At 37.5% G+C, this 21410-nt stretch overlaps 2 protein-coding genes and 1 non-coding gene across 4 annotated transcripts in view; 2 read left to right on the top strand and 1 right to left on the bottom strand.

Moving 5' to 3' along the window:
- Nucleotides 1-6717, top strand: part of LOC113449790 (rho GTPase-activating protein 27) — a 73594-nt gene extending 66877 nt beyond the window's left edge. The window contains exon 15 of one of the 2 annotated variants that reach the window (XM_087916129.1): nucleotides 6584-6717. In XM_087916129.1, the coding sequence (XP_087772255.1) occupies nucleotides 6584-6647 (64 nt within the window). In that variant the 3' untranslated portion in view covers nucleotides 6648-6717. The remainder of the gene's footprint in view (nucleotides 1-6583) is intronic. The other variant, XM_087916130.1, reaches the window with a different exon arrangement.
- TMEM98 (transmembrane protein 98) lies at nucleotides 6663-16292 on the top strand. The gene is made up of 6 exons (XM_026720933.2): nucleotides 6663-6795; nucleotides 7113-7244; nucleotides 9533-9566; nucleotides 9696-9811; nucleotides 11676-11735; nucleotides 14832-16292. The coding sequence occupies exons 1-6, from the start codon at nucleotides 6665-6667 to the stop codon at nucleotides 15037-15039; spliced, it is 681 nt and encodes a 226-aa protein (XP_026576718.1). The 5' UTR covers nucleotides 6663-6664; the 3' UTR covers nucleotides 15040-16292.
- Nucleotides 16293-19493: 3201 nt separating this feature from the next.
- Nucleotides 19494-19565, bottom strand: TRNAC-GCA (transfer RNA cysteine (anticodon GCA)). Its single transcript has one exon. It is a non-coding gene; the product is annotated as a tRNA-Cys (tRNA).
- Between the last annotated feature and the right edge of the window lie 1845 nt (nucleotides 19566-21410).

The following is a 21410-nucleotide window of genomic DNA, read 5'->3' as shown; positions in this document are numbered from 1 at the left end:
CAAGGAGCTGGTTATCTCTTAGTCTACCGAGGAGCGTGTGCACATCGTCTGTATGCTGAGCCTCATTCTCAGAGGCTCTAATATTAAAATATTATTCAAATATAAGACCATAAATTTATCTTGAAAAACTTGGTCCATGAACCTAGAAAAGATGGCCAGGATATTGCACAGACCAAGAGACATCACTTTATATTCAAATTTGCTGTATCTGGTGTCAAAGGCAAATTAAGTATTCATGGCCTTCTTTTATTAGAATAAGGTAAGCATTGTGGATGTCTAATCTTGGAAAATGCTTGCTTTCAACAGTCTATCTAATAGGTCTGAAATTAATGGCCGTGAATAACAGTCTCTTACTGTGACTGCATTTAAAGCCTTGTAATCATGGATTGCCCTCAGTTGCAGAGGGTATCACTATTATTAGGCCCACTGGGGTCTTGCTTTTTGAATATGAAGAAGGTGGAAGCTGAGGCAAGCAACTGGGGGGTGGGGAGGTCATATGAATCCCTTTCGCAAATTACATCACAAATATTATTTTAAAGCTTCTAATTCTGTAGTAGACGTTTGGAATTGTCGCTTGGTAGGAATTTTGACACCAGGGACCAGGTTTATGGTGCAATCACAATCTCTGCATGGAGAGAGGGCTGAGGCTTCTTCCTCCCCAAACCATCAGCAAAGTCTGTCTATATACTTGTCAAATTGGGAAACTCTCTATGAACCATTGGAGGTGGGTTGGCGGGGGGCTTTGGAGGGCCGATCACAGTGAGAAAGGCATTCAGCATTTTCAAGGGCAATAAATTGTTTTTTTCCACTTAATATTGGGTCATGGTCTTGTAACCAAATGTTCCCAGCACTAGTGGAAGATCTATATGTTCCACTACAAAGAGAGTTAACTCTTCATGCTGATTTACAGCTAATCTTCAACTTTCGACCACAATTGAGCCTAAAATTTATGTTGTTAAGTATTTGTTAAGTGAGTTTTGCCCCATTTTAGAACTTTTCTCACCACATTTGTTGAGTAGTTTCCCCATTGACTTCACTTGTCAGAAGATCTCAAAAGGGGATCACATCACTCCAGGACACTGCAACTATCATAAAAGTGAAGGACTTGTCAAGCATCTGAATGTAAATCATATAACCATGGGGATGCTGCAATGGTCATAAGTGTGAAAAATAGTCATGTCACTTTTTTCAGTGCCGTTGTAACTTCAAACTGTCACTAAATGAACTCTTGTGAGTCAAAGAGTACCTGTATTGTTAACTTCAAAGGCACTGTGGCATGAGTAATTGGTCCAGCTTTTAAAATTTGACCATCAATAGTTAGCAGTAAAAGATTTTTCAGCCTGCCCTTGAAGGACTAAGTCATTCCATACATCCTTGAAATATTGATCTAGTTCTCACCTGCTAGAAGAGTTTACATAATTTTCCCAGAACTGCCTTATTTGTGAAGTGGAAACAATGGCAACAGGGAAAGTCTGTTTTGAAATTTGAAAGAACTGGAGGTAGTTTGGCAAAACCCATCCTCATAAACTAGTTAAGTGCTCATTAGAAATCCCAATTTCCACTTTTGGCATCTCCAGTTGATAGATGTATTTTATATCCCAACACATAAAAAGGAGAATCTCTTGGCTGGGCTGTTACTTCCAGGCAGAACCAGTAATGATAAAAGGCTAAGAGATATTTGTTGGGATACTGTTGGTACTGGGAAAGGTGATAGCTTTCACATCTACTGAAAAGGTATGTGGAAAAAGTGATTTAGGACAGAGACTCTTCAATAGACACATATACATCATTCATTTCATTGAAACCTTTCTTCAGTCAGTCTACCATGATAGTGGGTTCAAAGGATGTCCCAAAGGTGCTTTTTCAGGAGATAACTGGACTTTTTGGTTTTTCTTTGAAGACATTTCGCTTCTTATCTAGAAGCTTCCCCAGCTCTCAGTGGATGGTGGGGAATAAAAGGATTTATACTCCTTGAATACAGGTGGTCATTTGCATTCTTTTAGAGAGTCATTGAGGCCATTTGGAGGTTTATCTGTGTCAGATGTATTAAACAGGTTCTGACCAGTTCTGGAGAACCGGTAATGGAAATTTTGAGTAGTTTGAGAACCGGCAAATACCACTTCTGACTGGAGATTTACAGTATTCTTCTCCTGCCATGCCCACCAAGCCACGCCCACAGAACCGGTAATAAAAAAATTTGAATCCCACCACTGATCTGTGTCATCACAGTCACCTGAGTAGTGCAAATGGATGTGGGCTTTCTAGGAACTGTAGAAAGGACTTTGTTGTAGACTGGAGATAGATGATGTCATATCTCTCCCCCTCTGTGGAGGGAAGGTTGTTCAATTTTGACATAGATGGCCTCTTTGACCTCTCTTTCAAACCAGCAGTTCTCTCTGTCCAAAATGTGGACTTTGCTGTCTTCAAAAGAGTGGCCTTTGTCTTTTGAATCTTGTCCTGGACTGCTGAATCCTGTCCTGATGGGTTTGTTCTGCTATGTTGTGCCATGCGTTTATGAAGTCGTTGTTTTGTTTTCCCAATGTACAGATCTGCACATGGCTCACTGCATTGTACTGCATATACCACGTTACTCAGTTTGCTTCTGAGTATTTTATCGTTGGAGTGGACAAGCTTCTGACAGTGTATTTTTGGGTTTGAAGTGTGCACGTATTATGTTTTGGCTGAAGATCCTCCTGAGCTTTCCAGTATTGCTGCAATGTATGGAATGTTGATGTTGCTTCATTTATTGTTCTCTTTGTGTCTGTTATGGAGGAGCTTCTGTAGCATCTTTTTGAGATCTGATGAAAGCCCACATGGAATAGTTACATGTTCTGAGGGCTCCCTTGGTGTATTTTCTCCCCACATGGAATAGTTACATGTTCTGAGGGCTCCCTTGATGTATTTTCTCCCCACATGGAATAGTTACATGTTCTGAGGGCTCCCTTGATGTATTTTCTCCCCACATGGAATAGTTACATGTTCTGAGGGCTCCCTTGATGTATTTTCTCCTCACATGGAATAGTTACATGTTCTGAGGGCTCCCTTGATGTATTTTCTCCTCACATGGAATAGTTACATGTTCTGAGGGCTCCCTTGATGTACTTTTAGTTCTTTTTCTGGTATAGGATTCTGATGACTCCCATTTTGTGCTCCAGTGGGTAGTGAGAATCAACATATAAATACTGATCTGTGGGGGTGGGATGGGGTGGGGGTGTTCTGTAAACTTCAATGTCAAGGCTTCTGTCTTCCTTAATGTGTGCTGCACAGTTCAGGCCAGATAGACTATTTCCCTTAACATTTTCCCCTGTGAATTTGATATATCAGTCCACAGAGTTGATATGTTTGAGGAATGCTTCCAATTCCTGTGTTTTGATCTTGACCTAAGTATCATCCACATGCCTATACCAGTGAATGGGGTGGAATTCCTGTGAAGGAGTCTAGGGCTTTGACTTCTACTTTTTCCATGTAGAGATCGGCTACAAGGGGGGGAACAGTAAACCCATGGCGCAGCAGCTATTTTTGTCTATAGGAATCTTCATTGTATTTGTTATATATTTATTATTATAAATAACCAGCTGTCTGAAAGGAGTATAAATTCGTCCATTCCCCACCATCCAGTCAGAGCTTCTTGGTTGAGAAGCAAAATGTCTTCAAAAAAAAACCAGAAAGTCTAGATGCCTCTTGAAAAAGCACCTTTGGGACATCCTTTGAATCCACTATCATGGGACAACCATGACCTTGATGACTGAGAATCTCCATAGACATTGCTCAAAGGATAGGACAGTTAACAAAACAGATAACAAAAGAACAGTGTTTGAAGGAACTTGAAGGTCTTCTAGTCCAATCCTCTGCTCATGCAGAAGATCCTGTACCATTTCAGACAAATGGCTGCCCAATCTCTTTTTAAAATCCTCCAGTGATGGAGTACCCACAACTTCTGAAGGCAAGCCATCCCACTGGTTTATTGTTCTTTATTTTTCCTCAGTTTTAAGTTCTGCTTTCCTTGATTAATATCCATTCATTGCTTCTTTTCTTGCCTTGTGGTACTTTGGAAAATAGGTTGATCCCTTCTTTGTGTCAGCCTCTCAAATATTGGAACACTGCTATCATGTCACCCTAGTCCTTCTTTTCACTAGACTACATATACCCAATCCGGCAATCATTCTTTATATGTTTTAGCCTCCAGCTCCATAATCATCTTTATTGCTCTTTTTTTTTTTGCTCTTTTTTGCATACCTTTTCTGCTATGATACCCACTTATGGAAAATTCTTCTCCTCTAAATTAGATCAGTTCCATACCTTTTGTTATTCCAAATGGCCCTCAAGATCTGATTGTCTGTGGCTTCCATGGAACCAAAGATGTATTTAGATGCTCCATTGTTGAGGTGCCATTTTTATCCTGGATTCAGCTTTTTAATCATATTTTTCAGTTTCCAAAGCTTCTTGAGTTGTTTTCCCCTTTAAGGTTTTCATCCATGGTATCCTTCCCAAGTTCTCTTTAAATTTGTTGAAATCAGCTCTTTTAAAGTCTAAGACATTGGTTTGATTATGTACTATTGCTTGTGTCTGCATGTTATTGAATTGTAATATGGCCTGGTCACTCTCCCCCAAAATTCTTACAGTTCAACCCCTTCTATCATTTCTTCTCTGTTAGTAAGAATTAGGCCCAGTATATCCATCCCTCTGGTCCCTTCCTCTACCTTTTATATGAAAAGTTGTCAGCTAGGATAGTCAGAAATCGGATTGATCTCCTACTTGATGTAGAATTTGTCTCCCACTTAATATCGAAGTAGCTAATGTCTTCTATTACTACTGTGCTGTGTTTCTCACATACATTTGTTAACTCATTAGCAAACAGTTCATATATGTCTTCTGTTTGATTGGATGGCTTGTAGTATATGACAATGTTATCTTTTTTTTTCTTTTATATTGACCCATATGCATTCTAGGAGGTTTCATCCGTGGTTTATGCATTTCTGTAGAGATTACATATAATGCAATTTCACCTCCTCTTTTGTTAGGTCTGATTCTTTCGAACAATTTATATCCTTCCATCAGTACATTCCAGTCATGAATTTTATCATACCAAGTTATCCCATCAGTTTGGGGGCAATTCGTTTGTTCCCCATATACCTACTGATAAGCTGCTTCTTAACTATTCCAGCACTTTAAAGCTAACAGGTGTTCATATTTACTTTTACTAACTTTCAAATGGTGAAAAAAGAATACTACAGTCAATTAGTACTCATCTGCAACTTTCTTGCCTGAACACACAGCCTCATGTTAGCAGCTCTACCCCCTGCTTCTAAGATATGGGATGAAAGGGAAGAGATAACCATCTTTTTACTATTCTGTCCTGTACAAAGACAGATAGATAAACTCCACAAAGCATCCATACAAAGTCTTTTTTATTGGTTCATCAGGCATCCCCAATAACTACAGTTATGATGAGATTCTTTTTAATGTCCAATCCTTTGCATATCTGTCTTTATGGGTAAAAAGGTGGTTATCTCTTTCATCCCATATTGTAGAAGTAGGGGGTAGAGATGCTACCATGAGGCTGTGTTCAGGCAAGAGAGAAGAAACCTCCCCCAACCCACCAAGGTCAATTCAGTGACCAATCAGGGTTATAGATGTGGCCACATGACATGAACTAGATGTCCCAGGATACCTTAACTACATTTACCATGATGCATTCCCTCAAGGGGACAGCTCTCAATTCCTAACTAACTATCCCAAATCCCATTAACTCTAAACTGTCTGGACAGCACAGAAGGAAATAATTGTTTTTAAAAGTGTTACGGTTTTTAAACCTGGCTAGCTGACTGACATAAGGGTAGGATATTGAAATTCAGAAGCAAGAGGTGAGTTAAAGCAAGAAAAACAAACCAATAGGAAAAAAAACAATTTCAGAAAAACTATCATAGAACCAAGGAGGGAAAAGGCTCAGCTCTCAAACACAAGTGACACAGTGGGTAAACTGCAAGAATGCTTGGCTTTGGAACATATTCTAAACTGACACAATGAGATTGGGCAAAAGTGCCCTAAATGAAAAAAGCAATGCAGAAAGAAAATATTAGATTGCAATCTGCCAAATAATTATTTCATTGGAAAGACATTTTAACTGTAAAACATGATGGATCAGATGAACCATGATTTCATTTTGCTAAGCACATACTTAAGGAAGATTGCATACTACATTAATTAATATTACCAAATATTCTTGAAAAAAATCTGACAAAGGTATATAATACTTCATTTAATCATAAAGCTAGTCAAAGAAGGGAATGGATCATTTGACAAATGCTAGCAAGAATAAGTGAAGATGGGCACAATATAGATATTTGGATATATGAGTAGATCACCCAACATTTCAACATATTAGCAAGAATTTAAATCCCTATTGTTCAAAAAGCAACTTTATAATGCTTGAAAAAAAAGGTAGTGTGATCCGTGTTATTGTTTGGAGAGACTGTGAACTCTGTTCAATACATATTCAAATTGCTTGACACAGAATTCTTCTGAAAGCCAAACATTTCATTATTCCTGGTATATTTAACCAGCAAGACTTCATTTTATTCAGTTTTAATTCAGGTAGAAGTGTTTCTGAAGACATCTTGCTGTTGAACTGTCCATTCATTCCCTGAGGTTACCAGGAGCATCAATGGAGACAGTTGTGATTGTAGCCATTGGGGTATTGGCAACCATCTTCCTGGCTTCTTTTGTGGCTCTGGTTGTGGTATGTAGGCAACGTTACTGCCGACTCAAGGACTTTTTGAATCATTATGATACCAGGTGAGATTATTTTTCAACTGTGGATTCTAGTAATTCATTCACTCTCCTGGGATGTTTTGGGACAACAATTTCCAGATTTTGAAACCAGGATCACCAAAATTAAGGAGTCGAGGCACTGAAGGCACAATATATGTGAAGGATTCCAAAATGGGAATGTCTAATCTATGACTTTTGTTAGTAATAAATAACAGTCAATTAAGAGTTTTATGAGTCAATTTTGATCTCAAAACATGCTGAATTTATTGGTCCAAAGTAAGTTTAATTTGGGGTGTTTTGATACACACAATGCCTTAGATTTCTTTTGTGCTTCCTCCGAGGCCTATTGTTGACCTAATTGGCACGATGGAGACACAGTCTGAACCCTCTGAATTGGAGATGGATGATGTGGTAATAACCAACCCACATATTGAAGCAATCCTGGCAAATGAGGACTGGATTGATGATGCTTCGTAAGTTGGGCAGCAATGCCTTCCAGGCAGCATAATCTGGAAGGGATTGTTTTTCTTCTGCTGCATACAATTTGGGACAAAATGGGACCAGAGAATAAAGTCCAAAAATCTCTTCAAATTCTTCTCTTTAAATGTTTAGTACAGAAGTATTACATTGAAAAGGATTAATAATCAAGTATTTGACAAATATAGCTGAACCGAACTCACACTTTTTCACCCATTTTTAAAGCAATATTAGTGGGGAGAAGAAACTGCATAGGAGTTAGCTTTTGAAAATACCGTTATCCAACAATCTTTGTTTTTAGCATTCAGCTAAAAACTTAATACTTTCCTTTCATTATCTGAGGTGTAAGAACCAAATTATTCAATACTCACAACACAGGAACAAGTCTGGTTCACAATTCAAAGGTTTATTAAAGAAAATAAGCATTTGCAAACCGGCCTTCTAGTTCCTTCCAAAGTGAATTGGGGTCCAAGAAGAGCAAACTTCTATACTCAAGCAATACATTTTATACTCCTGCACAGAACACGCCACACCTAAGAGGCCCTCCCCATACACACCTTATTCTCTATATTCTAAAATGAGATAAACTATAAGTCTGAGAGTCAGCAAGGCATTGTTTTCAGTGTTTCAGTGTCTTATCTTGGTTTTACTGCTGAGCTGCTGGGCTTTACCTTGGGAGGATATTCCCTTGTTGCCTAGCCTGGACAGATCTTCCCGTTCTTCAAGAAGATTATAATAATGTATCATGTACTTGTGACTGAACATATTTTAGGTTATAGGGTGTGGGTTTTATGCAGAAAAAGAAAAAGCTAATAGAAAAGCATCAGAAAGAGCAAAAGAGAATCTTCTAGTCTAACTATATAAATTCCATTATAAAAGAGTAACTTATAATTTTTCTCTCAATTTTGACCACCATTAAACATGCATTTTGCCTCCATACTAGAACTAGGCCCTTCCTGGCAGATTCTGTTTTTTAATTACGTCTGCCACATAGGTTGTTTTTTTGCTTCCCCTCAAAATCCATTAGTAGTTGCTATCTCTGTCCTTCCATGCTAACATTTTGCATGGTCTTATCTCATCTGATACCCCTTTCCTTTGACTGAGAATGCTGACAATTGCAGGCCCTGTACTTCCAATGCATCTTATATTTGAAATATTAATTTAAATGAAATAACAAAAGAGTGATTTGGAGGTAAGACTAGACAAACCTAATTCTAACATTACTTATTTGTGTAAAATATTGGTATGAATTTCATTACTGTTAAAAAAAAAATAGGTAATATCTTTGCGCCTTAACATATATGTATCAAGGTTCCGACTTACAAACCCAAATGAGTCAGCACTCCAAGACTTTCAGTTTCCTCAGAGAACGGCTTTATTGAGTACATCATTTCAGTACGGATGATCTTAAAACCAGCTCTGGCTATTTCCTATGCTTTCAATACAATTAAAAATTAGGCAGCCCCCTCCCTCTTTGTCACAGGTCACGTTTTCCAATTAGGTGTTCTAGCATCTCCTTAGTAGTTAGATGTTCTGGTATCTCTTTCCAATCTCTGGCCAGTATCTGCAGCGTTGACCTTGGTTCACACGAGATAGGAGTTGTTGATGTCTGGTTTGACATTCCAAAGCTCCCTCCTCCCTCCAAAGTGTGTCGAGCTGAGTGAGAAAGGAGAAAATTGGCTGTGACTGGCCCAATTCATTCCAAAGTTAACAAGGTGGATTTTACATGTGTATAATACCAATAGTATTTTAGATTTATATGCACTTAACAGTGCTTTACAGTCCTCTCTAAGCAGTTTACAGATTCAACATGTTGCCCCCCCCAACAATCTGGGTTTTCATTTTAGCAACCTCAGAAAGATGGAAGGCTGAGTCAACTTTGAACTGGTGATAAACTGCTGAACTGCTGGCCATTGGAAGTCAGCAGAATTAGCCTGCACTACTGCATTCTAACCACTGTGCCTCTATACCACCAAGGTAATCAATGCATTCTTATAGGAGACAAAAAAAATCTATGCTTCATGCCAGTTTCTTTTCACTCTTCAAATCACTGGCTGCAGAATGTGCATTGGTTAATCAGTTCTTGAAGGGAAACTTGTCAACAACTTTGGATGACAAGAGTCAAATTAGTCAAGTGAGCTGAGAACAAAATGTCCTGCTCAGAAATAGAAGATCTTGTGTCTGAATGAAGGCCTGAAAACTGAAGACCAGAAAATCATGGAAGAGTCCAAAGACTTTTGGTGAAATGCTTCTCTAATTTGCTGCTATTTATCTTTTTCCTTAGGGGCCTGGTATCTCACTGCATTGCTATCCTAAAGGTACATTTCTTTTTTTTTTCTTCAAAAATCATAATGTGAAGAGAGAAGGTGCATGGAAGCACATGTAAGTCAAGTACAATTAAGTAGCATACTCCTATGTAACACTCATTTATCTTACTTTCTGAACAGATCTGCCACACTCTCACTGAGAAGCTTGTTGCCATGACAATGGGGTCAGGAGCTCAAATGAAGTACCCAGCAAGCCTGAATGACATTATTGTGGTAGCCAAACGAATCAGCCCAAGGTGCGAGTTATAGAGAACTTATGGGGAACAGGACTCTGGAGTGGTTTGGGAAAAAAAGGTCCATTGTAGCCTGAACAAAAGGTGGGATAGAAACCAAATGAATAAATAGAAGGGAGGATGTACAGAACATTATTATGGGATTGTTTAAACAATTTACTTCTTTGTGAAAAGGACTGTTTCAACTGGTCATACTTTGGGGATGGGCATTCTTCCAGTTGCCCTCATTGTTCTTTGCCCTCTCTGTTTTTAATGCCCTTGGATTTGCAGGATAGAAGAGGAAGGTTTTAGAGAAGGGAAAACTGGGCTGGAATTCTGTTCAAGATGCCAAATGTATCTGGGTATATCACAGGAGTATAAGAAGAAGGAAATGCAGCAGGATACCTCAATGTTCTGTCTTGGGTACAGTGCTCTCAAGCATCATAAATTACCTTGGGGACAGAATTAAAAGGGTGGATGACACAAACCTGGGTGGGGGAGATGTTAACATCTCGGAACACAGACTCAAGATTCAGAAGGATCTTGACAGACTTTGAGCATTGGTCCCTATCCAACATTGGTCCCTATCCAACAAGTTGCAATTCATTGGTGAGAAAAGTAAGGTCGTGCACTTAGGCAGGAAAAACCAAATACACAGAGAATAGTATAGATGGGACCTAACTCAACAGTAGTACTTGAGAAAGTGTCCTGATGGACCATTGCTTAAGTAAGAGCCAGGAATGTGCTGAAGGTTCCAAAACGGCCAATGCCGTCTGACTGCATCAACAGAGGAAAAGCATCACGATCACAGGAAGTGATAGTACTACACTATACTGCAGAGATGAGGCCACACATGAATACTATGCCTAATTCTACTCGCCACAATACAAAAATGATGTTAAGACCCCAGAAACAGTATAGAGAAGAGTAACCAAAGATGATAAGGGGTCTGAGGCCTAAATCATACAGTGAATGGCTAGAGAAACTAAGTATGTTTAGCCTAACGAAGAGAAGGTTTAAGGGTGATGTAATAGCCATCTCCCAATACTTGAAGAGCTGTCACAAGGAAGAAAGAGTCAGTTTATTCTCCATAGTACCTGAGGGCAGGATAGTTTATATTTCACAGCACCTGAGGCAAAGCATTGGATGGAAGCTTGTTAGAAGGTGATCCAACCTGGAATTAAGGAAGAATTTTCTGCCAGAAAATTAATCAATTGGAATAGTTTATCTCTCGGAGTTGCAGGTGCTCCATTGCTGGAGGTTTTCGGGAAGATTGGGCAATCATTTTTCCTGCTTGAGGATCCTGCCTTGGGCAAGGGGGTTGGACTAGGTGACCCACCCAAGATCCTTTCCTACCCCATGTTTCTATGGGTTTAAGATGCAGAGAGATATTTATCTTTCTATCTCTCTGTGTCAGGTGCAAGCAACTAGATCCACATATGAAGGATTCAGGTTGACTACTTTATTGTGTTCTACAAAAACTGATTGTCTGGCTAGGAACTTTACAACACCTTAATTTTATCAGCTTAACCTTAACAACATTTGCCTGAGACATAAGGTCTACCCTCTATATGAAAGTACGCAAAGGTGATCCTGGTAATGTATGTCCTCACTAACAGTAGGATAACAATCTTTGGTGCACTTTGTCACACTAAGCTAATATACGGAATGCAAGAAAGACATGCTGAGGAATATTTCGTAAATTCAACAGAAGCAGAAGGGAGCAAGCTGTGCTGCTCCCCTGCCATTCCACTTATACTGGACAGGCAGAGAAGAGAAGGGATAAGTGGATGGATAGATAGACAGACAGATGCATAGCAGTTTTTATTTCACTTCCTTGATGTATACATTGTTTAATTACAACTAGCCATCTTTGTTTTCCTCATAGGGTAGATGATGTGGTTCGATCTATGTATCCACCACTGGACCCCAAACTGTTAGATGCTAGGTGAGTAGGCATTGCTTGGGATGGAAGGTGTGATACCTATACATTATTTTAGAGAACAGAGGGCCTCTGTTTGCATTGTATAATCAACCTTCCTGAGCCATCTTTTTCTTTACGACAAATTTAAATTCTAATTATGTTTTGAGAAAAAAACAAACAAAGAGAAGGGACATGCTATCTTCTCCAAACAGACCTACAACTCATGCTTATTTTTGAAATGATCACTCATGAGAAAAATGATAGATGTCTGCCTTACTTTCTAACTATATAATCTAGAAAACAATATATTTCTTGGAGAAATGTTCCCTTGCTTTCACTCCCACATTTTAGGATGTCTGCATATGTGGTCCTTCGGGAGTTCTTCATCAAGTTCCTTTTGGAATGTATTTCAACATGTCTCATCGCCTTTAGAAAGGCTTCCCTTAATCAGTGCAATCTTTTTTTAAATAGATTTTTATTTTTAAGTATAAGTTTTTAAGTTTTAAAAACGAGTAAAAGTCAATACAAACTAAAATAAAGAAAGGGAAAAAGAAGAAAGAAGGCAGAAGAAAAATAGAAAAGAAAAAGATATTAAGAATTGGTTTCCAATCTTCTTTACAGGAATCGTAACTACAGCTATAAATTTATCTCTCTCTCTAAAGCTAGCTTGCCACTCTATTATTTCTATAATCTATTCTGTCTAATCATCAAAACCAGGTCATAAGTTTTTTTTTTACACTAAAAGTTGATGAAGAGTTTCGTTCAGAAATAAATATTCAGATAGTGCCTTTTTTCTAATCAAGCAAATCAATTTGACTATCTCAACAAATTCTATCATCTTCATCAACCACTTTTCCATTGTAAGTATTTCCAAATCTTTCCATTATTTGCATACAAATCTTGCTATGGTTATTCTATGCAAAAACAAAGACTCATAATTTTTCCCAACTGTTATCCGTTAGTCCAAAGAGAAAAACGTTAGGTCTCAATTATACACTAATCTTCAAAATCCTCTGAATCAGTATACGTACCATATGTGAATCCATTTTTTTTAGCTTTTTACATGTTCATAATAAAATTACCCTTCTTGCTGTTCACATTTCCAATATAAATTTGAAATGCCTTATACATGCTAGACAATTCTTCAGGTGTCACATACCAATGGTACATCATTTTATGAAAGTTCTCTTTAAGATTATACCATAGTGTAAATATTAATTTCTTCATCATTTTCCCATTGTTCTATTTGTATATTATAATAATTTTTTTAGCCTGTTTTAACATACATTCTTTCACTTGTTCTTCCTCTTTCATATTCCAATAAAGGTCTACATATTTTAGCAATCATATTTTCATCTTTGGACACAATTCTATTTCAAACAGAACATTCAGTACCATACATTATTTTAGCTATTTTGAATCTTTCTGATTAATCATAAATAGGAAAACTATTGACAATTAGGTCCCTGTGTCATAAGTTTTTCTTTAAATTTAATTTTGTATTTCCTTTGACAGAATTTTATTATCTCACACTATGTTAACCATTTGTGTTTGCCTATTATTTCTCAGCATAAGTAAAATACTTATTTTATGTTTTGGGGTGCAACCTGGATTTGTATCTATTCCATACTCTCAATGTGGCACATCTAATAGTGATTTTTAAAACTGACATTAAACTGAACTTTATCATACAACAAATATTTGCACCACTCAAATCTAGGTCATGTCCTTTTAATTCTAAAGGTGTTCTATTTCTCAACACCCATCCAAATAGTAAACTGCAAATTACAATATCAAATAACATAACCTAATCCTTCTCTTTCCTTTGCTTCTTGAAACAACTTAATGTAAGTCTTGTTTTTTTCCTTTGACATGCAAACTTAGATGTATCCTTTTGCCAGTTTAAAATAGTATATCAGTTGTCAAAAATAGTGTTGTCTGTAACAAAAATATCATTCTAGGCAAAATATTTTTATCACAGAAATTCTCTCCGACAATATAATTTCTCCTATCTTATCTTATCTTTCTATCTTATCTTATCTTAACTTCATTTCATATTTTAACATATTCATCAATCCATCTTGTTTTAGGCTGCTTTCATGGATGCTTTTTATTAAATGGAATCCATTCTATGACCACCTTTGACTACCTGCCATCAATTCTTCTTACCAGTCCATTTGCATTTCAGTTCTTTTACTCTCTTGATGATATTGTATACTTTCATTTGTCACAATTGATACAAGGCTACAGGTAGCACAAAGAGCCATGGAAAGATACATGCTCAGCATTACAATAGAAAGCCATGACAGAAAGACCTGTCCATGGATTAGAGAATTTGCTATTAAGTCATATGAAGTAATAATTCATGAAAGCTTTGCTTCCATCCCAAATCATGCTTACCTTTATTAAGATTATTTTCAAAAACCTCTCTGAATTTATTTTTACAACCCTCCACTATTATTTCTTTTCCTAACGGTAGTTCATTTAATTTCCATCTAAAAAAAATGGATTTCCATTTAGAAACCAAGTTCACTTTATTATGATCCGGAAGAGATCTTTCATGATATCCTTGCTTTATGAGCCTTACGTCATCAGCCTTACATTTCACACCATCTATTTTTCACTGAGCAAAGAGCTCTTCCCGTTTGACTGGCTTGTGGAGATTGCGCTGCAAACTAGTTTTTTTCTTCTTCCGTTCAATCTTTCCTGCTTTCCTGTAAGTTTGGTGAGTTTTTTCAGAAGTGGTTTGCAGTTGCTTCCTTGATTAGTGCAAGATCACCCAGCTACCTTTGAATCTAAAGTTGGACTAGAATTCAGTTTCTCAATTTCCAGTCTGAAGCCTTAACATCAAACTGGCTCTGTGAAAAAGTACTAGAGCTGCATTAAAAATGTAATCATATTAATGTTAAATAGTCACTTAGAATCAGACAGCATCAAACTGAATAAACAAATACGGTAATTAAATATTAATATTACAATATCTTTCACTTTAACAAATTGAACATACGCCCATGCGCGCCTTAAATACAAAAAAAAAGTTGAAAAAGGCTTCTTGGCAGCGGGGTAGGAAGGGCGGGCCTTCGCTCATCAGCCCCGCCCCAATTCCTGTTTCTTTTGCAGGACGACGGCGCTGCTGCTCTCGGTGAGTCACTTGGTGCTGATCACGCGGCATGTCTGCCAATTCCCCAGCCGCATGGACTGGATCGACCAATCCTTGTCCGCGGCGGAGGAGCACGTGAGCGTGCTGCGCGAGGCAGCCCTGGCTTCGGAGGCGGAGCGAGTTCCTTCTGGGTCGGAAGGCTTTCTGCATGAGCAGTCTACAATTTGAGAGCAAGGGGAAGAGGGCAGGGGGCGCGTTGTCGTAAATGGCTCTGGGCTTCCTCTTCGTCGTTGAGTATTGAGCAGCGTTGATGATTTGGCACAATGTCTGTTATCCTGAGGATGATAGAAGCGCCACCTCCACTGTTCTAGACTTTCATCTGGATTAGTGACTCTGAGATATACTCGTGCTGGAGCGGTAGAACTGGGAAGGAGGACATAGTGTTATTGTTAGTACTTTTTGTCAGCAATCAGAAATATTTTGACTGTGGCATTTGTTGTTAATTATAGTTAACAGCCAAGAAAAAAAGGAGGGAGTTATATATAAATAGACCTCGATTTAAGATCACAATTGAGCCCAAAATTTATGTTGTTAAGCAAAGCAGATGTTAGATGTCTTTCTCCGTTTTACGATTTTTCTTGCCACACTTGTTAAACAAATCACTGAAGGTGTTAAATTTGTAATACAGTTGTTAAGTGAACCTGATTTCCCCGTTGACTTATCAGAATATTGTAAAAGATAATCACTAGGACACTGCCATGCAGTCCCCATAAATACATGCCAGTTGCAAAATGTCCGTATTTTGATCATGTGATCATGGGGCTGTTGCAATTGTTAAGTGTGAAAAATGCCACTTTTTTCAGCGCTGTTGTGACTTAATGGTCACTAAACAAATGGTTGTAAGTCAAGGACTACTTGTACCAAAACTCATGTGGATAATTAAGTGACAGTGGCCCACGATTACAGTAATAACCCCTGGCCCTTGGTGTCTTTGATAGTAATTCCCCTACCCATTACCTACCTGATTCGGAAACACTTTCAAGTTTCTGCAAAACCAATTCTACAGTTCTTTGGATTCTAACTCACGTTTTCTTTCTATATGAAAATAATGTGTACAGTGTAAATTGGGAGATTGTAGAGGAATTAGCAGCTGATTGAGTCAGTAAATTCCTCTTGAACAACTGCAGGTTGAACTTGAAACCATTCAGAAATATATAGAGAGGGAGTTTTCCCTCATTCAAATTTTTGTAATAAATAGTCCTCTCCATGTATTCAATATCTCTTATTGCTAATATTAATGTATGACAAAAACCTCCTATGAAGTTATATCTGAATGTTAGCTAACATCTATTGTTCATCCAAGTATTTCCAGACTGGGTCGTTTCCTGGTTTGCCTTTTGCACAGATTTTTGTTTACATCTATACTACCCATTATCACTACCACTTTCATGTAAATGTAATAAAAATTACAGTTTCAACCATTTGAGTTTGAAAAGGAAGCATTTATTGACCAAGTTGAATCTTATTTGCTTAGGCTGTTCACAGAAATCAGCAGCATTACTGAAAGAAAATACACATACATGCAATACAGATAATAAAATCATTCACTTTTGACAAGAATCTGTCTTCTCTAACCTTTAACCTTCCAGATGTACTAAGCTACAACTTCCATAACTCTTAAGCCACAATTCTGCTTCATTACAAAATAACTGCTAGAATAATTGCAGCATGATCTTAAAATTAACTATGTAAAATAATGCATTCCAGAGTGCATAATTGCAGAATTCTGCTGAAAACAATCACATTTTCTGCCACACACAAGCATATATTGCTTAGATATTATTTTCCTATAATCTTCATATACTGGATCAAGCTATACTTTGCTGAGTTCATATTTGCAGAGTTGTGCCAACATTTGGAGAAATAATTAAAATGCTAGTTCCCATTTATAGAAATTGGCAACACTGTTAACATTACTTTTGAAAGCATTCAGTAGTCTCTCAGAAAAGACATAGACTTAACATACAGTCAACAAATATAATGTTGATAATTGCTGTGGTTTTTTTTGCCAATTCAAGGATAGGACTTTCATTCAGCAGTGGTAAGACCCTGATGTAACTTGTTAATGGCCACTTCAACTTCCAAAAGGGAAAAATATTTAGAGAATCTTAAATGACCTTGTCTGACGTTTACATTACCATCATATACATTATCATGAATATCTGAATCAACTATTTCCCTATATATGTTACCTGTTCATATTAGAAGATGCATTTCAATGAAACTGTTATAAACCAATAATCTCAATTCTGTTGTTTTTGTTTTGTGTTTTACTACACCATTCCCTCTTCCCATGGAAATAAATTAGTGGCATAGTCCGGTAGGTTCCATGATAGGACAGTGATGTTGATGAGAAGATATATGCTTGTAGGGTCATTCCTGCTGGTAAGGTCAACAGAGGAAGGGAATATCCTGTTGAAATATCTTTCTGGGTTCAGTTCCAAGTGGGGAAAAAGAACTGGAAACATGGAGGCTATTTGGAAAGATGGTTTAATGGTGGTTAGCAGGACCACATGGCTTGGAGCTCCAAAGTGAAAAAGAAAGGATGATCACATACTTCAAGGTGAGAAGGGAAGGTCAAGAAGGAAAGACCAAGGTGCTGAGAGACCCTTATATAACCTCTGTGGGCCCCATCTTAGTGTTTCCTGTTCCTGTGTAAGAAATATATCCCATTGGCTGTCAGACTCTCTTGGGGTGGGCGGTGGGTCTTAGCTAACTTTGTAGGCTTTGTCTGGACCACATGGCTTCACCTGAGTGTTGGCTGATACAATCTTCCCAGGCCAGGTTGAGATAGGTAGACACTTTATTATGCAGAATACTCTGGCCTAGGCCTTAATGGCCCCTTAGCAAAGGTCGGGGTGGTGGTGTCTGAATTTCTGCTTCTCTGAGTTTCTACTTTACTCTTTAGGGGAAATATTCTGCCTTTTTAATATTTCCCAGGATATTTCATTTTTCTAGGAGAGGGGTGGGTGCTAACTTCCTACAATCCAAAAATGAAGACAGGTGAAACTGTACAGGTATAAGCTTACCAAAAATCAAAGCTTGAAGAAAATAATGACATGTAAGTGCTCTATTTTTGCCAAGAAAACTAGACTGTTGTAACCTTTAAATGAATCTAGATGGCAACTCATCCAGAATGTGCCTCTGGGTATTGAGAAAAATCAGAAAATTTTCATAGGTGAAATTTGGAAATGAAATAATTGGACCAAAGTTGCAAGTATAATATGTAAATATTGTGATTCGTTTTAGCCTTATGTGACATGATCTCTCTCCTTCCATCTGCAATCAGACTGTTACCGTGTTGCTTTTGACTCTAAAGAGCCAGACACAGCAGCACTGTATTTGTGGTCATTCAAATTTGTATAAGAGGGATAGAGGTGAATCTTTTAGTATGAAGGTCCCTTTGAGTTAGTTCAGCAACCGTGCACCAACAGTGTGCAGACAGCTCCCTACCATGTATCAACATTAGGAACATCTTCTGTGGAAAAATCATTGACCAGTACATTAAAATGGTTATCATGTAGTAGGGCTAGATTACTCTGTTAGCACTACAGTGACAGCTTTCATTCCACATTAAGGGATTTTCCCACAAAGCTGAAACAGTACATTGCTGGACGGATATTCCTCCTCCTCTCTCTCCTTCAGAAGAAAGCATTCATTTCCTTTATAAAGAAAAGGAAGAGGAGGAAAATTCTAAATAAACAGATACCTTGTAGTGTCTCCTTTGTGAGATTGACCTCTTTCATGATTGTGACATTGCTATAATTATTTTATGTAGCAGATGTAGTCAAAATGGAACCTAGGAGATAAGGAAGTCCTGCAATCAGACCTACCCTTAGTCCTCAATCAATGTGCTGCTTGACCCATCTCTCTACATGCTTTCATCTATTTCGTGATGATGCATTTTATGTGTATGGTCAAAATGGAGCTTAGGAGGAGATTAGGCAGGAAACCAAAAGTAAAGAAACTTGTAACTAGACCTATGCTGTTCCTGAAGAAATTCTATGACTGGTGGATATTTTGCCTGCTTAGCTGTTTGGGTGTTGAAGCACAAAACAATTAAGCCAACACAATACAAATCATGTGGTCTATCTTGCAATTGTGAGAAATCACAGCTTCCTGATAGATGCAGATGGAGTGGAATCCTTTGAAATGAAAAAGAGGAGGGCATGGGGAAAGGTCTTTTCCATCATGTGCTGATTACTGCTTTGCAATTTACCTAGAGAGCTGTTCTTATGGCTTCACATGGACAACTTAGCACACATATAAGGAATCTCAGTTCGTGCATGTAAACAGTACAGGCACTAAATCATAGCCAAGAAGAAAGATGATCTGATTATGTAAGTGCTTAATTGGTTCTTTCATTCTTTTCCGATAAAAACATCAGGGAGGCAGAAGGAACAAGAACTGTTGTCTTGGGGAATTAATTATTTTGACTGCTTAGAAAGGAAGTGGACTTTGAGATGGTAAAGCTATTAAAATAATATGCATATCTCAGAGTTCCAGAGATTGTTATGGAATTTGTACACATTTATTTATATATTATTACTAAATTCTGATTAGTGAGCATTACTGTGTATATTAAATGTAAGTTTGTTTTTTTTAAAAAAAAAAGCACAAGTAGGGGGCACCCGGATTTGAACCAGGGACCTCTTGATCTGCAGTCAAATGCTCTACCACTGAGCTATACCCCCAATGTCTCCAGCAAACATTGTTGTTACAGGTTTTTTTCAAGGGAAGGAAGTGAAACTTAAATGTTCCGTTCAGCAGTAAAATTTCTTCTTGTAGTTTCATTATCTGCCTGAAGATCCCTTGTTTTCCCCCCCATATCAAATACATATTGTAGGGCTTTTTGTTTAGTGACAATAGGAAAGACCCACATAACAAGGATTTGAAATTGTTCCATTTTGACCCAAAGTTGTATATTCTCTCCTTACTTATTGAGTCTACAAATATATGTGGAATATATACTGAGAGAACCTGGAATAGAAACTGGATGAAAAAATACAGGATTAATTATCTGCACTGTGACACTTGTAACACTAAAAATGCAAATGATCCACAAGCACAATAAAACATTAAAATTAAAAAATGGGACAGTTAGATATAATGAAGATGAAAATAGCAATCAAGCTTGGAACTGACAAAAATATTGAAGTTGTGGAGACCTCTGCTTTTTAGACTATCAGTAATAATCAGCAATCAAGACACAAATTGCAAGCAAAATTTGGAAAAATAACAATGAAGGTGTTGGAAAAGATATGCAGGTATCAGGATGTATCTGTCTATAAAGATAAGACTCATGCAGACAAGAGTTTTGCCATGACACTTTATTGAAGCAAAGGTTGGATTTTGAAGACTTGGGATAAAAAGTGTACTGATATTTTGAACTTTGTGTTCCTCAAGACTTCTGAGAATATTGTGAACAGCCAAGAAAATAAACAAATAATCATCAAAGATATCAAATTATTCTCACTCAAGGCACAAAGGACCAGGCTCAATGTCTCTTACTTTATATTATGTGAAGATCTAGTTCCCCAGGAAAGTCTTATGTTGCAAAGGCAAAAGGAGGAAGACGAGGATCCTTAGGAGGAAAGTTAAGACTCACTTATATATGGCGATGGGTACACTATTGAAAGACCTAAAAAAACTAGGCAAGGATAGATCACTTTAAAGATCTGCACAGATCTGTGCAGTCACAGAGATAAACACCAATTTGTAGAAGTAATTAACCAATCAATTGATCATTCTGACCATTTAGGAAGGGAATAATTTAAAATATAATGTCCCAAGACTGAACTTAAGAACTGGAAATGGACGTTTTGTTTATTGTTTAGTGAAGTTTGTTATGCATGGAGTCCTATGAAAAACGCACAGGATTCCTTACAGGATACCATAGGATTGGGCATTGCATTATAAAAACTGTCTGCAGCCTAGTACTTTGAAGAGGTATTGAATATATAATATTCCCTCCCAGTATAGCAAAGAAATGTGGTGAGAGTTGTAGCCTGATACATATTGATAGTATGCATTCTGCCACTAAACCTTTCCTAAAATCTTAACAAATAAGCCACTTATTACTATCGACATTTTTACTGGTCACAAGCCTAAACTTTGGATCTTTCGAGTATAATTCCTGAGAATTATATATACAGTACACAGAGTTATTGGGGTGAAGGAAGAAAATGAGGAATATTTTAGACCAGATAGTGAGACAGTGAAAATAATTTTGTACAACTGCCTTTTCATAGTTTTAATACATTTACGCTGGATTGGTTTATTGTTCAATGCATCATGTCAGCACAAGAGTCTGAGCTGAGAAATTCATGTTCATTTAATCCTGTAAGCATGATTAAATGCAACCTACTTATCTTTAATTAACAATTGATTTCAATGAAATGTTATTATAGCTAACTTGCTGTTTAATATTTGTTCAGTCAGTACTATTTCTCATTTCACTAATCATTTCCCTTCTCTCTCTTTCCAGATATATATTAAATATTGTACAACAGTAGCATTCTTGATCTTCAAAGCGTCAT

The sequence above is a fragment of the Pseudonaja textilis genome, chromosome Z (genome assembly GCF_049901715.1).
Source record: "Pseudonaja textilis isolate UNSWEBS1 chromosome Z, rPseTex1.2, whole genome shotgun sequence".
Lineage (NCBI taxonomy): Eukaryota > Metazoa > Chordata > Lepidosauria > Squamata > Elapidae > Pseudonaja > Pseudonaja textilis.
Note: the sequence above shows the minus strand (reverse complement) of the source record. Positions and strands in the feature narration are given on the sequence as shown.

What these genes read in the sequence shown, in the direction of transcription:
- TMEM98 (XM_026720933.2), top strand. Translation starts at nt 6,665, where the DNA reads ATGGAGACAGTTGTGATTGTAGCCATTGGGGTATTGGCAACCATCTTC. An exon ending in GACTGGATTGATGATGCTTC is followed by an intron (nt 7,245 to 9,532) that starts GTAAGTTGGGCA and finishes CTTTTTCCTTAG; the next exon opens with GGGCCTGGTATCTCACTGCA. An exon ending in ACTGCATTGCTATCCTAAAG is followed by an intron (nt 9,567 to 9,695) that starts GTACATTTCTTT and finishes CTTTCTGAACAG; the next exon opens with ATCTGCCACACTCTCACTGA.